The 18,929-nt window shown below is 38.4% G+C and overlaps 1 protein-coding gene across 1 annotated transcript; it reads right to left on the reverse strand.

Moving 5' to 3' along the window:
- Window positions 1-1,695: 1,695 nt before the first annotated feature.
- Window positions 1,696-18,865, reverse strand: trmt1l (tRNA methyltransferase 1-like). Its single transcript, XM_044360659.1, has 16 exons — window positions 18,765-18,865; window positions 17,040-17,144; window positions 16,041-16,103; window positions 14,987-15,100; window positions 13,805-13,869; window positions 12,850-13,006; window positions 11,408-11,528; window positions 11,208-11,287; window positions 9,926-10,178; window positions 8,642-8,854; window positions 8,364-8,554; window positions 6,324-6,390; window positions 3,443-3,606; window positions 3,287-3,352; window positions 2,754-2,880; window positions 1,696-2,271 (listed from the first exon to the last, which is right to left on the reverse strand). Exons 1-16 carry the CDS (start codon window positions 18,823-18,825, stop codon window positions 2,091-2,093), a joined length of 2,028 nt encoding a protein of 675 aa, XP_044216594.1. The 5' UTR covers window positions 18,826-18,865; the 3' UTR covers window positions 1,696-2,090.
- Window positions 18,866-18,929: the final 64 nt, after the last annotated feature.

Genomic DNA, 18,929 nt, shown 5'->3' on the forward strand with positions numbered 1-18,929 from the left:
GGCAGGTTTGGGCATTTTTGTTTGAAAAAATGACTAAAACGATTATCAAAATAGTTGTCGATTAATTTCCTGTTAATCTACTCATCAATTAATTGACTAATCGTTACAGCTCTAATAAAACAATAAGTGTAACAGTCTGAAGGAGAAGCTGCAGCAGGTCTTGTTTTTGCTGACCTCCAGTGGTCCAACTCCTCACTGCAGCTCTGTACAGGTGAACTATTATAACTAACTATTATAACAATTCAACAAAATCTCCCAAGAACAAAGCAAAGAAAACAAATTGAAATGAAAATGAATAAAAAATAAACTGAAACCAAAAAAATGACCTTAAAGGTAAAACTTAGTTTGCTGTCACTTTTTTCAGTTTTGCTGCTGAATCTTTAAATTTCAGCTAGTTGTTGGAGGGAAATAATAGGAGCTGTACTGAAATGGTTTCTTCCTATAGATAACCGATACCTCCAGCCGGTGTGGATAAGGCAACGACAGACAGCTGTCATCTACCTTGAACGTAGTTCCCAAAATCTACACGCAAGACCATCTGAGCCTTGTTTAGGGAACCAGATTCAGCCTGGCTCCTATAATCACCAGCTGTCATTGAACCACTACCAACGGGCCTATTTAGTCAGGAATCCTAACAACCGGGATCACAACAAAGTATATTGGTGCAAATAAGTGTTGGAGGTTTGAAAGTCCTCCAAGAGCCTTTTAACAGGTCGTCTCTGGAGGAGGCCCACTCTGACAGTCAAGGGCAGCTAACAGTTTAGCCAATTAAACCCTGAATAATACATTTCTCATCCTAATTCTGTTCTGAAATCATACATTTATCACATGTACTGCAGCATGTTGACCTCGGTCATTAAATCTGAGCCTTCCTGTTATTCAATAAACACTACAAGTTTATCCTTAACAAATTTCATCATAATTTTTTAATCTAATTAAATTTAAAACTAATGTCAGCTGTTCCCAAAGGAGGCATCTTTGCTTAACTTAAATGAACACCAGAAGACCTCAGAGATGAGCACAAGTCAGGAACTTTGGTTGGAGTGTATAAAAATACAAACCAGTTTTATTTGGTAAGATGGAAAAAGTAAAACACGAAAACTTGAGCAAAAAGTTAAAATGCAAAAAGACTAAAGAGAGTCTCAAAGAGATCTCTCAGGCCGTAAGGAAAGAGGAACCCAGAGTCTCTCCTGGCTTTTCTTTTTATAACTCTACAACTTCCTCTTATTTGTATAACCATATATCATCAATCTCCAGGACGTCTATCGCACACAAAATAGTTTCTTCAGCTGTCACTTACATCACACACTGTTTCTGATGTTTGTTTAGTCATTCTTGACAGTTCAGATCTAGTTCAGTACAAGTAAATTCCCCACAAATGGTGCAAGACATTAAACTATATTCAATTTGTCACCAATTAGAATTCAATAAAATAGTCAGAAGGCTTGAGTAGAGTTTGTCTCGGCCACATATAGTAGAGCTTTCAGCACCACTTGTTACACTTTGGACCACTGACCTGACCCCCCAAAAGTGATTTGCCACTGAGGACGCAGCCCTGTTACGCCAGAACTGAAAATTAAGCAATGACTGCAAAATACAAATCAAATGGTTGACTCTTGTACAATAGTTTTATTTTAAGTTTTCGTTTGGTGACCCTCTGACATCACATCCCTCAGAAATCCACAAGATTCAGGCTTTGCAGAAAGATTTTATTATGGTTTTATAAGACAAGAAAGACATAAAAATACAAGTAATAAGCTAAAAAAAAAAAAAGAAAAAAAAATGGCAAACTTGTACCATATAAATTTTCAAGAGCAATCTAAAATAAAATAAATAGAGGAACAGAGGATAAAATGGGCTCATCTGTGCTGCAGGATCAGTTTGGTTTTTTAGTCAAAGTCTTCATCAGTTTTGGTTTCTGATTTAAGAGTTTTTTTTACTTTGTTCTAGTAAAAGCTTGTCTGAACAGAAAGCAGTCGGTGGGTATTTAAGATATCAGTGCAGTAGTCAGAACTTGATAGAAAACGGCAGCGGCGGAGTCAAAATGAGACGCAAGTCCACCTCAGTCCTGCTCATTTTTTTTACGTCACTCACACCGTTTTCTCTGTGCTCACGCTCGTCTGAGTGGCGGTGGCGTTGGGGACGCTGTATTTGGTGAGGACAGATTTAAACTGCACCAGCGTGGCGTCGGTCCGAACCCCCGTCGGGTCGAAGTGCGTCCGACTCACCCTGAAGCCGGCCTCCGTCAGGTACTGGAGGAATTTGTTCAACCTGTACAGAGAAACATCAAGTCAAATTATAGAGATTTAGCGCTTTAGTCAGCACTAAAAACACTAACGTTGAGAGATACCGACTTGATTTGACTCATTTGGACGCTGAAGCTTCATATTTGCTTCAGATAAACTTTTAAATACATGTTTGCACAGAAGGAGGACTGGGGATTTTGTCACTTACATTGAACACATGAACAAGAGGAATGATTAAAGCAAGAAAAACAGGTTTTAATGTCCATTTGGACGCCTGATTGTTGTTTTAAGACAGACTTGCAAAAACTTGTCCTTTAAAATCACATCTGTGTGTAACTGTGAGGATATTTTGTCTAATAATTCATGTTTTGAATTTCTTAAATTTGGGATGAAAACAAGTTTTATATGAACGGCCACATTTCAGCACTGGGCTGTACTGGAAAACAGTTCACTAACTGCTACACACCCAGAGGAAACCCAGAGGCAAAGAGGTCAGAGGTCACTCACTTGGGCATGTTCATGCCTCGGATGCTGTGGCGGTGGATGCTGTAGTAGAAAGGCGGATGTTCCAGAGACGCATCAGGCTTCAGCTTCTTCACGACATTCCCCGACTCCTCTCCGCTCTTCCTCTTTCCTGCAGAGAAACAAGAAATTATCTCTTAACAGAGAGACTGTGTTCAAACCCACAAAAGTTTACTTTCAATTCAGGTGGAGATCCAAATAATTCCAAAGATACCAAAAATGTCAGAGTGAACTTTGGGGAAATGTGTATGAAATGAACAGAATATTTCCATTTGATGTGATGGTGCAGCCATTGAAAAATAAGCAGATATTGAATACATAATATGAGAAACTGTCACACAATGTAAAGAGGGTGTTTCCTGGATTAAAAGACACTCAAGAAGAAATTTAAGGGTGAAATTAGGAGTTTAAGAGGTTGAAGATCAAATCTAGGTTTTCACTTCGATGTCAAGTCTCTGCCATCTAGTGGACAGAAGTAGAACTACAAAGACAAAACCTCAGTTAATTATGAGACTCACCAGACTGATCAGCAGGTCCTGACTCCTCTCCGCTCTGTAAAGTCTTAATGACGACTCCACACTCCACTGCAGAGAACATCACATCATTCTGTCAACATGGGTTTTGGTCATTTTGTCACAGACATCAGAGCAGAGAGGGAGAGGTTGTGGTTTTACCCTGGTTGGTGAGAGCAGACGGTCCGTGGACTAAAGACTTGAGGGTCGTGCACTCAGACTCACAGATCAGAGATTTGACGAGCGGCTGGATGTCGTCCATGCTGTGTTTCACCGCCGCTGACAGCATCCTCCTCAGGAAGCCTGTGTTAAACAGAGGGCCGGCCCTGCACACACACACACACACACACACCTGTAACTGTACTATACATGTGAGGATTATCATCATTCTCTAGCTTTTACAGTTTTTTATGATTGGTTACCTGCACTGAGTCCACACGTTTAATCTCCTCACAGTCGACACAACAGCAACAATTATGGATCAAACTGTGACACAAACCATAACCCTCTAACCCCTTAACCCTAATGCCCTAACCATAACCCTAACCCCTTAACCATAACCCTAATGCCCTAACCATAATCCTAACCCCCTAACCATAACCCTAACCCTAATGCCCTAACCATAACTCTAACCCCAACCCCCTAACCATAACCCTAACTCCTTAACCCCCTAACCATAACCCTAATGCCCTAACCATAATCCTAACCCCCTAACCATAACCCTAACCCCCTAGCCCTAACCATAACCCCCTAACCCCAATGCCCTAACCATAACCCTAATGCCCTAACCATAACCCTAACCCCCTAGCCCTAACCATAACCCTAACTCCTTAACCCCCTAACCATAACCCTAATGCCCTAACCATAACCCCCTAACCCCAATGCCCTAACCATAACCCTAACTCCTTAACCCCCTAACCATAACCCTAATGCCCTAACCATAATCCTAACCCCCTAACCATAACCCTAACCCCCTAGCCCTAACCATAACCCCCTAACCCCAATGCCCTAACCATAACCCTAATGCCCTAACCATAATCCTAACCATAACCCAACCCCCTAGCCCTAACCATAACCCCCTAACCCCAATGCCCTAACCATAACCCTAATGCCCTAACCATAACCCTAACCCCCTAACTATAACCCTAACGCCCTAACTCTAATGCCCTAACCATAACCCTAACCCCTTAACCCCCTAACCATAACCCTAACTCTAACCCCCTAACCATAACCCCCTAACCCCCTAACTATAACCCTAACGCCCTAGCCCTAACCATAATCCCTAACCCCCTAACCCTAGCCCTAACCCTAATGCCCTAACCATAATCCCTAACTCTAACACCCTAACCTTAATGCCCTAACCATAACCCTAACCCCCTAACCCTAGCCCTAACCCTAATGCCCTAACCCTAACCATAACCCCCTAACCCTAACCATTGTTTTCACATAGAAAACGTTCAGTGACTACAGCAGGGGTATTCAACTAAAATTTAAAGAGGTCCAGTTAGAGAAAATTTCTTGAAGCAAAGGTCCGGCATATCATAACGTCTTAACTATTTAGTGTGATATATATTTAAGTGGCCTTGTAGTTGTATCAACATCTGCATGTTATCAATACCTGACTGTCAAATCAAATGAATTCAGTACAATTCAGAAACTTTAAGACAATATTTATTGTCACGTAACATAGAACTAAACATATCTGTATGACCACCGATATGTTTAACGTAATAATAATAATAATCTCATCTACTAAATAAAATAGGGCTGCATTTGAAAATAAGAGAAAATAAATAAAATGTTCAAATAAATTGCTTAACTTCAGAATTTCCCCTTTTCTGTTTCACATCTCATCTCAACCTTCACCGTCTACCGTAAAGACTACAAAAGCTGTGCCAGTTAAAATAGAAGCTCCCCGTCAGGTTTTAAATCATAACCTTCTGTCTTGGCTGTAGGTCCGGGTCCGTATGGGACAGCTTCTGGGTCCGGACTGCGGTCCACCAGTTAGTGACCTCTGGACTACAGCCTTCAAATGTCCTCAATACTTTTCTCACTCAAACACAAACAAGCAACAAAACTCTGTTTATCTGCAGCACATTTTACACGTTTGCATCCTCACTTCCGAACTTTTCAGCTCATGTTCAAACACTAACATGTGTTCACACGGATCATAACCACACTGAAATACATCTTGTTTATGTAAAGAGTAAATCACACGTGACAAAAAGAGATTTGTTCACTGAGGTGGATCTGCTTTATATCTACAGGAATCATTTGTGTTGTGATGTTAACTTAGGGCTGAGTGATATGGGCAAAATCAAAGATCATATATTGGTGCTTTCACAACATATTTACAGTAATGTGGGTATAATGACTATGTGGATAAAGGGAAATAATAGAAAAGCTAGAACAGTCACTTTACTGTAGTGCAGCCTTTAAAACAAGGAACTTATGCCATATCACAATATTACGATGTCCAAAATTTAAGATGATATCTAGTCTCACATCACGATATCAGTATATTAATCGGCCCTAACAGTTTTAGCTTTTTACTGAAGTTAGAAGAAAAACAGTTAAAAAATATCTCAAAGTCAAAATTAAGAACATATGTGCGCTTATCAAACTTCAAATCAGATGTTACATCTAGTTTATGCTCAAGTTCTTTAGTTGCACAGTTGAGAGCTGCTGTGCTATTGAGGAGGAAAACAGATGTTGTTAAGAAGAAGAAGATGATGATTTAATATTTCTTGAAAGGTCTCAACAAAGCCCTGAAATATTCTGGTGTACAAACGCTCAAATACTGGAACTGATTCTGACGTCTTTAAGTTTGTTAACTTTGTCTCAAAAGCCTGTAAAAGAAGGCAAGATGGACTTTTTAATTATTATTGATTTTGATTTCTCCAGCACTATACAGTAGATGTTTCTGACAGTGATTTATTAATTTTATTGTAGACAGTGATTGTCTGAAAATATGAAAGTTGCTTCTCTATTTTTAGACTTTTCATCTGTTTCAGGAGTTTTCAGGTGACATTGAGAGGTTTACCATAACGGTCCCAGCTGCACCGCCGTCTTTCCAGGCAGACTTCCATGACAGTTACAGGGCAGCGTGTCTGGAGGAAACACACAAGGATCACAACATAATTTACTTTCCACAGTTACTGCAGCTTTCTCCATCTCTGCAGAAGAGCATTACAGAACGGCAGGCAAAGAGAAACTGATTAGACGTTTGTAGTTCAGCTGGCTCACTGAATAATCTTAGTTAGTTACAGCTGAGAAGAAGAGTTAAGAAGCCAAAACTCTGCCTTTGACTGTATTTTTTTTTTTTGTCAGCTGAGAAGCCAAAACGGTTGATGACTAAACATAAAACTTTTTTTTATAGCTTAAACACATGCAGGAACCAGTCGTACAAACAAATTGTTTCAGCTCCTCTAATACGGCTGCTGACACTGCTGGTTTCTGACAGCAGCAAAATTCTTCTTTTCACTCTTTTCTGGGAACATTTTTGTGAATGAAACTCGCCGAGCGGAGCAGGTCGACATTTTAGGGGGGCGTCTGTCTGTGATGCTAATGATGATGGAATCTCAGGAACGAGTCCGACTCGGATACAAACAAACCTCAGAGATTTAGGAGAAAATAGAAAAATGCTCTTGCATGAAGTCCAATGTCAATAATGGAAGTTAGAAATTGAAATCATGGCTCTTAAGATTAAAAACAAGAGGGTAGATCCCCTTTTATAAATCACCACAATCTTTACTACTAATTACTAGTTTACTCTTATTAATTCCTCTTGATTATAGGAAGAGAATACAGATAGACCATTTATTGACAAATGTTATAGACCCTTTTTATTTATCTGTCTTATTCAGTATTATTGTTATTTACTTTAAAAAAAAAAAAAATCATTTTCTCTTTTTGGTCTGGCTTAAAATCTCTTTTTATTGTATAATTGTATTGTATGACATTCTTAGGAATTTATATTTCTTTCTGTTATATTTTATACGACCTGTCATGAAGAGTTTTCTAAGTTTCGATTGTTAAAAACACAATAAAAACTGTTTAAAAAAAAAAAAGAAATTGTACTCAAATTGTGATTTTGATATAAAATGAAGTGATCGTTCATGATGGAAGCTTCCTGAATGTCTTTCTCCTTTTAGTTGATGCTATAAAAAACCGTCAGTAAAAACACACATTCCTTTACATTAAGGTGCAATAAACAACATTCAGCCTCACTGGATGTCAGCAAACAACTATTTGCTATGATATAGTGGAGTAATGGCGTCCTGAGCAGAGAATGAAGTCATGACTCCCCCTGCGTCTGTTGTTATCCGAGCCTCTCTGCTCTTTGTTTTGGTAGCCACATGCGCATGCATGTTAGTGCATGTGAGTGTGCATGTTAGTGCATGTGAGGCCATGTTTACACCTGGTATTAAAATCCGTCTTGGGTGATCCGATCACAAGTGGACAGCTCTAAATACAGGTGTAAACGCACCCAAGACGCATTGAGGACGGATTGAGATCCGAATAACCAACGAATTTGGTCTTTGAAAACAGAAATGATGTCCTTGTTTATTTGCATATAGAGCTGGGAAGTGAGATCCGATCACAAGTGGTCACTCATGACGCATGTGGAGACGTATGTTAATACCAGTGTAAACAGGGCCTGAGTCCCTCCATGTCCACCGTGTCCATTTCCAACATGGCGGCAGCTTCACAAACTTTCTCAACTTCCAGCGAAACAGTCCAGTAAAATATGTTTCTGCAAACATTTGAGGCATAAAATAAGCCACACAGTAACAGAATCTTGATCCATGTTTGATCAGCTCTGCCTAGTTTGACCGTTTGATCTGAGTTTAATGAGCTGTTGTGCTCAGATGGTGCTTTCTTTTTTTTTTTTTCGAACTTTACTGAGTAAAGGAAACACACATTTGTTTTGGTCTGAGATGCTGGTGTTAGTGCGACATCTAGTGGGGCTGAATGTCATATGTAGAACCTTTTAAAAAATATGCTGCAGTATCACATCGAGCGTGCTTCCTCTGTGCAGATGTGAAGTTTCTATAACGGACACCGCTCTTGTCGAACTCACCGTCCACCATGTTTCCTAGTTTGAGGAAGACTCTCTCCTCGCACCACTGACAGTGAACCAGTTTCCGTAACTTCTTGGTGGACTCGTCTGCCGGCGTGGGACCTCTGATGACTCTCACCACCACCAGGACGAAATGCTCCACCGCCACCGCCAGCAGCACCTCGATGCCTTTGTTACATCGGGCTGCCGCTCTGGAGAGTACAGACAGCGAGAAGTCAGGATGGTTCTTTCTCCAGTTTTAAGTATCACATTTAGAACAGACATAATAACACGTCTACCTGGCCACGGTGGCGACCACCATGCGTGCGGCCAACTCTCTGTAGTACTCTGTGCGTACGATGTGGCAGCCGTAGTGACGCAGGGTGACGTTGGGTGACTTGGAGTAGAGCGAGCCCGTGTCTGTAGATGTCACAGAGATGATTCCCATGTTCCGGACGTTCCTGAAGGCAGCGTCCAGGTAGTTCACAGCGGTACCAAACGGATCCAAGTGACTGAAAGAGATAAAGTGATTAAATTAACAGCATATACAGTATTTACGATGTTTTTTTTTTTTTGTTACGCAAGTTTTAAAAACCCCATCATGCATCCACCTTAATAAAAGGGATCATAGGGTGAGAAAATGACACGAGAACAGAAAACAAGCCACTAACAACTGTGTCTGACTTTTAAGGACGAGTTCACAATTTATTAAGTCAACAGTCAGGAGCCTATATGAACATTAAAGCTGTTTTTCTTGCTGTTATCATTCCTCCTGTTCATACTGACCATTAGAAGATTCCTTCATAATGACCTTACAATGGAAGTGATGGGGGACAAAATCCACAGTCCTCCTTCTGTACAAGAAATGTATTTAAAAGTTTATCTGAAGCTAACATGAAGGTTCAGCGTCCAAATGAGTCAAATCAAGTAGATATCTTTCAACGTTACAGTCTTTCTAGTTACAAAAATCCCCCTTTGTGTTTCTCTGTTGAGCTGCAGTTGAAGAGCGGTAACAAAAAGAGGAAATTTGGCATTAAAATGACAGTAACTGTGGAAGAAATTCACTTTATTTGTCTAACTCAGATGGCTGAAGACTCATACTATCTTCAGATTAAATTAAAAAAATTAAAAAAACATTTTTGCGCAAAACACAGACTGTGGATTTTGTTGCTCATCAAAAAAACCCTTCAGCTTTCAGCGTCACTGACGCTGAAAGCTGTAGGAAGGATTTTTTTTCATGGCCAATATAGAATGATTACAGCAAGAAAAACCTGTTTAATGTTCATTTGGGTGCCTGAATATTGTTTAAAGAAAATACAGAAAATTCCAAGATATCCTTAAAATATGATAAATGTGAGGTTTTTCTTTATTTTCTAATTCTATTTTGAATGTTTGTGTTTTTTTCTAGACTGTAATGTATCTATTTTTCAGTTAGATGGTGCAGTTTAACAAATATTACACACTAAAGGCTAAATTATCACTATAATGTAATGTACTCTTCTTCACTCAACTAGTGTCAGAAAGTATTGATAAAGGACTTTAAATAATCAGAATAATAAGCTTGATCAAATCTTCCCACTCACATGTAGTCAAAGGGCCGCAGATGCATGATGACGTTAGCGTCCATCTTGGCAACCTCCACTGTAGCGATGGGTACCCCCTCTACTTCTCCGCCGGCCCCGTCGGGCCCCCGGGGGCCTCGTGAACTTCCGTCCACTCGGATGTGGTTGAGCTGACAGTTCTCTTTGATCATTTTGACGCACGTGTCGCTGATATCCGTTATGGTCACTTTGACTGCGTTACGAAGGTGCTTCGCCCACTGGAGGCCCATAATCCCTGAGAGACAGAGAAGAAGAAGAAGGAGTGTGTGAGTCTGAGAGCGTTAAATGTTTAGACTTTCTACAACTTTATCTTCACTACAAAGAAACATTTGTCTGAACACGACATTCATTCTTAGATTCTTCAAAGCTTTAAGCAGCTACAACTAATATCTTTATAATATCAATGTATGTGTAATGTGTTAAAGAGAATTCAGAATCAGTGACTCTGCAGCTCCTCTCGGCTTTACGGAGCTTTATAGTGAGTTTCAGCTAATTGTTTATCTGTCCAGCTGCAGCTTTACTGTTTTGGTTCACTCTAAGTGCTCTCACTGAGTCGTTTTGGGCCACAGCAGGCAGCTGTTTTCAGAGAAAAAGCTGTAAAAAGCCACTGTACACTACCTGCTCAGCACCAAATGGCAAACAGACACAGTTAGCTGTAGACTAGCTGGTGAACATAGTGGAGCATTTAGCAGCTAAAGAGCCAGATATTTCCCTCAGGAGTTGGTAGAGAGTAAAAACAGAGCTAAAAGAGAGTGAATATTGGACTTACATCCACCTGGTGGACAGAAACACGACTCAAGATGAATGATAATGTTGCTTTGTCACCAGTGTCGGGCAATAATGTGATTACTTTAGTGTAAAGGATTTTTAATTTGAAGATCTGTAATTGCATTACAGTTACTAATTCCAGCAACTAACTTCTCATTATCGATTAATCTACCAGTTAATTGTGCATTAATTGTTCATAAAATGTCAGAAAATTGTAAAATTTCCCACAGCCCAACTGACTCCTCAGACGTCTTGTTTTCTTTAACCAACAATCCAAAACCCCAAAAATATTTAGTTTACTATCATGCATGACAACAAAAAGCATCAAATCTTCACATCTGAGAAGAATTTAGCTTTAAAAAAAATGACTGAAATGATTATTTGGTTCTCAAAATAGTTGCAAATTTATGTTCTGTCGACTGAATAATTGACTAATCGTTGCAGCTTTACAGGTATTAACAGTTTGCAGGATTACAGTAGATGTTTACTGTCCCACCTGTGGCTCCAAAAGCATCCAGACACTCCAACGGGTTTCTCTCTTCAGCCAGAACAGCCAGCGAACAAAACACCAGCTGCCTGAAACACACACACACAAAAAAACCCTCAATGTATGTTGAGTCAGTGTTAAAGATAAATTCATAAAGCAGAAATATGTCTTGTTTCATCATGAACGTGGGTGCTTCTGCTGCTGCTGACCTGTTGATCTTCATCTTGCGGTTGAAGTAGGTGTCGCTCTTCTGTGGCGTGGTGTGGTTCGGGAGGAGCTGGACGTTGGTTCCCAGTTCTTTCATGATTTCGTACGCCTGACCGGACGGAGCTGTTGACACATCAGACATATTTAAGCACATTGAAGGATCGTCACTATACCGGTGAAGCTGGTTATTTAACAATGAAGACAACAACTCTCATGATCCCTTGCTACTTCACACCGTCATCACACTCTGTCTTTTGTTATTGTTTTGATTGAGAGACCCCTAGCGGCTGAAATTACATATTGTGCGTTTAATGTGTGTTGTCCTTCCAAATAAAGAAATGAAATGTTGTCGCCTGGGGATGTCTATGCGTTAGCCAAACTTTGAGCTCAAACTGGTGCCTCAACAGACGGAGGCAGAACTGAGGAAGGGTCTGGATGAGGAGATCTGGAGCACATGAATGTAGTAAAAGCTTTTTAATAGCAGCTTCGACATAAAACAGGTGACCCGGTGGTTCCTCTCAGGTATTCTGGCTCGGTAACACGAGGTGCGTCTGCTGGGAATTGTAAGCCCTTTTAATAAATCCTCCCTCGGACAGACGGCTTTTTCTGTTCCGAAGGATCAACATGTGGAATCATTTTAAACTCAGATTGAAACAGTTTTTAAAAGAGGGATCAGTCATGTAGTCATGAGTGATATGGTGCTTATGGTTTTATGATACTTTTATGGTATCACTGTTTGCTTCTTGTGCTATTCTGTACTTTTTTGTTGAGAATTGTGGTTAAATGTGTGTTTTGTTGAGTCTTGTGCAGTTCCATATGTATTTTACTGTTGAGTTTTATGTGTTTTAAAAGGCTCATCTAGGGACATGCATCGCAAACTATCTTAGGCTATAAATGCTGTGGTATGTGCCATTAGTTCATGCTATATACACGTCCCTATACAAATGAATATTCAATAAATTAAGGTAACCAAAGTTTTAGAGAGGGCTGCAACTAAAGATTAATTTCATTATTGCTTAATCTGCCGATTATTTTCTTGATTAATCATTTTTTCCATAAAATGTCAAAAAAAATATTTCGTAGAGCTCATGGTGACGTTCAAATGTCTTGTTTTGTCTGATCAGAAGAGTCCAAAAGCCAAAGATATTCCGTTTTCTATCATGTACAACAGAAAAGCTTCAAATCCTCATGTTCAAGATGTTGCAACTAGCAACTTTTATTGTATTTTTCCTTTAAAAACAACAATTATTCCATTATTAAAATAGTTTTCTGTTGATCGACTAATCGATCAATCAACTAATTGTTGCAGCTCTAGTTCCAGACAACATCTAGTCTGATTATGTGAGCTGTAGGATTTGACTAAATAGCTGAAGTAGCCCTTTAATGAACCGTCCAGCTTCTTGCTGCCGGAGCACATGTGTGCTGAGATGTCAGTGTTTATTACCCGGCTCCTCAAACGGTACATCTGAGCTCCCGCTGTAGCTGGCCTCAGTCTCTCCTTTGTTGACGTGGCGTTTCAGGTGGCTGATCATGTCGGTCTTACGGGCGATGGTGACCGAACACACCACACAGTGATAGTGAGCCACGTGTCTGCCTGACGCCTGGAGGGGATCATATAAAAAAAAAAAAGAAAAAAGAAAAAAAGATCACGATGGAAACTATGTTTAGGCATGAAAGAGAAAAAAAACTAAAGAACTGCAGCTACAATACTTCTCCATGGCAGGAACACAGATTCCTGTAGTTTCCTAAAGCAATTTAACTGTAATATCTTATCAAGTTTCCTGGTTAGGATGATTTAATTTAGGAGAAATCATGAAGAAAATAGAGGAAGTGTTGTAATCTTCTAGTTGATTGAATTATTTTTTATTATTATTTTTTTTGTAACTAGAGCTGCAATGATTGATCTATTAGTTGCCAAATAATGAATTCATTCATTCAAACCTTTATTTAGACAGGTTAGACCGCTGAGAGCAAGCTCTCTCTTACATGAACGACCTGATTACAATATAAAGTATAAGAAACAATAAAGATAATCAGCAAATATAAAAGAAAATACGAACACATAATATTAAAAAAATTTTAAAGCAATAAAAAGCAATATATGCACATAAAAGTTAAAGCTGAATTAGAGAGATACAATCTGAATTAAGTTTTTCACTGTGATTAAAAATTACAGGGAGGTTTTTCAATAATACATGAATATTTACTTGAGTTTCAACATAGTCTGAGTAATTAACACTTTATTTAGGTCCCTTAATTTTATATTTATTTCCTGGAAATTTTCTGAGTAATCTGCAGGTATTAAACGGTTAATTTTCAGGACATTTTACAGCCTGAAGCTGCTGTTCCAAACTGACAGTAACATGAGCTGCAGACTGTCTGTGTGTTTGATGTCTCACCTGATCTCCGCTGAGGCTGGGCTTCAGGTTTCTGCAGGGCAGGTGGCAGATGCACATCCTCTGGCCTGTTAAAGGTCAAAGATCAACAAGAAGAAGAAGGTAAATATACTAATTAAACTGTATGAATGTAGATTTGATGAGTGTCTTCAGATACAGCCTGATTATGTGGCATATGTGGCCAAAAGTATGTGGACATGTGTCATGTATTTGGTAACACTTTATTTTACAGGTCCCTTGATTTTATACTTGTTCCCTGGAACATGTCTACGTAATTTTCAGGTATTTTCAGGACATTTTGGTGCAAATTTGGATTCATATATAGTTCTTAATTTTCCAAATTTTTTCCAGAAATTCTTCATTTTTAAAAAGGGTTATGTAATTTGACATAAAAGGAGAAATGCACTAATTATAGAGTGTTTAAGAAAGAATCTAACATGGTAAGATTTGTAAAACTGTTACATATCGGGATATTACACTGAAAATCTCTAGGAAACTAGTATAAGATAGAGGGACCTGTAAATAAAGGAATGGTTGGTTGGACAGTAAATTGAATATATTTGGGTTTTGGACAAAACAAGTAATATGAACACTTTTAGGAATTTGTGATCAGAATTTTTCATTGTTTTGTAACTTTTTATATATCAAACAATTAATCGAAAATTTATAAAATTTCTATGTAATTTGCAGGTAGGAAATGGTCAATTTTCAGGACATTTTGGTGCAAATTTGGATTCATATATAGTTCTTAATTTTCCAAATGTTTTCCAGAAATTCTTCATTTTTAAAAAAGGTTTATGTAATTTGGCATGAAAGGAGAAATGCACTCATTAAAGAGTGTTTAAAAAAGAATCTAATATGCTAAAATTTGTAAAACCATTACATATCAGGATATTACACTGAAAATCTCCAGGAAATTAGTATAAAATAGAGGGACCTGTAAATAAATGAATGGTTGGTTGGACAGTAAATTGAATATATTTGGGTTTTGGACACCTTTAGGAATTTATGATGGCAATTTTTCTTGTTTTGTAACTTTCTATGTATCAAACAATTAATCGAGAAAATAATCAGCAGATAGTGAGAATAATCATTGTAGTTGCAGCCCTAGTCAGTCGTCTCATATGACAGGAACAGTCTTCCAGGTGTTTGGACGCAGCCTCCACCTGTGCTTCACTTTCTTACCTTCAAACTCTACGAAGACCTTCCAGTGGAGGTTCTGCAGGTGTCGGCGGAGCTTGTGGCTGTAGCAGGCTTTAAACTTCTCCTCAGGACACAGAGGACAAGACTTACGCCCCGCTGGAGGGTGAAAACACACACACAAAAAAAAAACACAAACACAGAACTTTTATGCCGTGTGAGCACTTCGCTTGTTCATTAAGCCATTTAAAGTTTGGTTTATTTGGTTCGTTTTAGTGCACGTTCATCTCTTTTTATGTTGGTTGTTTGATGACAGAATAAAACCAAACCACAATCAATCTCAAAATGTCCCTTCATTCCCATTTCCTCTTATTATATTTCAATTATTAAGCAGGACAGAGAGACTAATGCGCACTTTCATAACTAGCAGGCTATTACAAGTTTTTACACTGGTTGATAGTTTATTAGTTTATAAGACCTACATAGTGTTGCATCAGACTATCTATCAGAAAGGTTTTTTATTTATTTATGAACCAGCGGGCCCCTCAGATCATCTGGTTCTTCTGTTTTTAGCATAAAAAGCAGAATGAAACCCTTCAGTGATGCTGCTGCTTTCAACCATTACGCCTATTTTTTTTACCTTCCAGAGGATCTGAGAGGAACTGAAAATATTCATATCTTTTTTTTAAACGTAGACTAAAAACCCATCTGTTTATCCTGACTTTCATGTAGTGTCTCATAATTTTATAGTTTTATTATTATTATGTAATTTATTTTTACAGTTTTATTGTAATCTAGTGTTTTAAAATTTAAATTTGACTTTTATTGTTTGTATTTTCTTTCATTATTTTAACTTCTCTCACCATTTACTGTCATCTTATTAAATTCATTCTTTTAAAGTAGATTTTATTCAATCTTTTTTCTTTCTAACCTATTATTTATGTATTTATTTATTTTATTTACATTTTACAAATCACCTTGATCTTATGTGCATTAGTCTCATCGTCCATATTAACCATCCTGTGCGTTGAATTCGACTTGTATGAAAGGTGCTATATGAATAAAGTTTGATTGATTGATTGATTGATTTTCCACTCACCACCATTGAGGTCGACCAGCAGCTCCAGGCCCTCCAGTTTAGTTTGGATGGAGATGTGTCTCTCTGTTGGCAGCAAAGAAAAGCAAAAAATATTTTTTTTTTTTCAAGTTATTTAAAAAAAAAAAAAACTTGTTAAAGATGTTAAGTTTTAGTCCACGACCCTGTCATGAAATTGACAGTTCAATAAAGTAAACTTATCACTGATGTCCAATGATCAATATAAAACACAAACTGCTGTTATTAAATTACCAGTCGACTATTGACGACCCAGACTGGCAGGATCCATGCTATGGAAATATTTATCTGTAATCAAAGTAAATCTACTCAGTTTAGAATTATACACCACACACATATATATATATCACCTGCTCAAAAAAACAATGCTAATGTGTCTCCACTCTGCTGTAATTGTAACTCTCAGACTGGTGATTACATTCACAGTTTCTGGTCATGTGTGTGAAGCTACAAAGCTATTTGTGTGGTATTATGGATGAACTGTGTGTTATTTTTGCTGCTCCAATAGCGTTAGACGCTACTTGCCTCCTACTTGGTCTTCCAGATGGTCATATTATAAATATTAAACACAAGACTTCTATTCAATTTATTGACTTTTGCCGCCAGGAAGAATATTTTGCTATTTAGGATCAAGGATGCTGCTCCAATGAAAAAGTCCTGACGCAATCTTATAATGGAGTTTATCCTTAATGAATACATCACCCCTCAGTGGATGCTTTCTATAAAGTTTGGGACCCAAACTAAAATATATTGGACCCACGCTGTCATCTTCCATATTACAGAGAAAAACCTTGCTATTTGCTCATATATTTATCTCTTTTTTCTCTTCATATTGTCTTTCTCTGCTGTAGGCTGGTCGAGGGTTGGAGGATATTATTCCCATTATTTTTATTTCTTACTCTTACCTACTCATTTTATTTGGAATGTCACGTCTGAGCTGTTATGTAATAAATATATTCTTTAAAAAAAAAAGAAAAAATGTACCAGTGGTGGTGGAGGGTTTGGTATCAACGTCTGCAGCAGCTTCATTCTTCACCGTCTGGTCTGCAACTTGATCACCAGCTGAAGGAACGTCTCCACCGTCACCGCCTGCAGAGACAGAGACGTAAGAACATTATTCCACCCTAAAGGGGCAACTTGAAATACAGAAGTACACAAAGACGATTATTTTACTGACCTCATTGTTTTTCTATTTTGATTTATGTCAACTGGCTGCTGTAACACTTTAATTTCCCTTTGAGGTTACTGAAGTCTGTGTATCTATCAAACACCTAATTGATTAAGAGTTCAGATTAAGATTTAAGGGTGAGATTAATCAGATTATGAAGACCCAGTGCTAGAAGAAGTACTCATATCCTTTACTTAAGTAAAATAACTAATACAGCAATGTAAAAATACTCCATTACAAGTAAAAGTCCTGCATAAAGATCATTCTACAGTAAAAGTACATAAGTATTATGAGCTTGATGTAGTTAAAGTATTGCAGTAAAAGTAGTGGTTTGGTCCCTCTGACTGATATATTATTATATATGACATCATTAGATTATTAATAGTGAAGCATCAGTGTTAGAGCAGCATGTTACTGTTGTAGCTGCTGGAGGTGAAGCTAGTTTCAACTACTTTATATACAGTTAGCTAGTTAATTCCAGTGGTTCCCAACCTAGGGGTCGGGCTCCTCCAAAGGGTCACCAGATAAATCTGAGGGGTGGTGAGATGATTAATGGGAGAGGAAAGAAGAAAAAACAAAGTTCTGATACACAAATCTGTTTTCAGTTTTTTGGACTTTTTCTCTAATCTTTGATTTTTTGCTGAAATATTGGATCATTTGAACATTTAATGAAATGAAAGCATGTGAGAAGTTTAGAGGGAAAAATCACTATTTGGTGGAGCTGTTAACAACTCATAGACATGTGAAATGTGACCCCGACTACACACTGCTTTTTGTAAGACATCAAAAAGCCAAAAAGGTTGGAAACCACTGGTTTCATCTTTAACAATGTGTTGTATTTTAAAAGCTTGTTATATTATCCATTGTGTCAAATCTTCATCTGAAAAGTAACTAAAGCTGTCAAATAAATGTAGTGGAGTAGAAAGTACAATATTTCCCTCTGAAATGTAGTGGAGTGGAAGTATAAAGTAGCATCACATGGAAATACTCAAGTAAAGTAGCTCAACATGGTACTTAAGTACAGTACTTGAGTAAATGTACTTAGTTACTTTCCACCACTGTGTGGACTAAGATGATTTGGAGGAAATCTGAGGCTGCTGGGGCTCCTGGGTAGTTGCCCGGTTTATAATCCAGACTTGATATCGATCCAACGGCTCCGTGAACATAAAACCGTTAATAACCGGACAGCTCTGCGGTCCTGTAGTGCAGCTCCGTGAAGAGACCGTGTAAACCAAAACTACAATACACCGCTTATTTTACATTCTGACAAAGCCTGTAAAGAAAACTATACTATAGCAGGCAGCTGGTGGCGACAACGGCTCGGCTAATATTAGCTTCAGCCCTTTTGTCGCTGTTGTTGTTGACTATTTAGGTCCTATGGCGGAGCTCCGTGGTGAGGCCCTCGTTTAGTTCAGCAGTTATAAACTCAAATTCTCTGTGAATTCGTAGCACAGCGCTGATTATGCCCAAACTACGATTTATTGTCTTCTTCACGGTCCTGAAATCAGTGAGCAAACGACAAATGGGTGTAGTTTACTTACGTTTGATATCGACGTCCTCCTGGTGAAGCTGAGCAGCGTCTGCCTCTTTGAGCTCCGCCATTACTAACTACAGCAACATACGCAGGAAATGTTCTGCTGTACGTAAGTTACGTAAAGTGCGCAGTTTTAAAGCGTAAACGGTAAAAAAAAAAAAAAAAGCAACAG

This window comes from Thunnus albacares, chromosome 9 (assembly GCF_914725855.1).
Source record: "Thunnus albacares chromosome 9, fThuAlb1.1, whole genome shotgun sequence".
Taxonomy (NCBI): Eukaryota; Metazoa; Chordata; class Actinopteri; order Scombriformes; family Scombridae; genus Thunnus; species Thunnus albacares.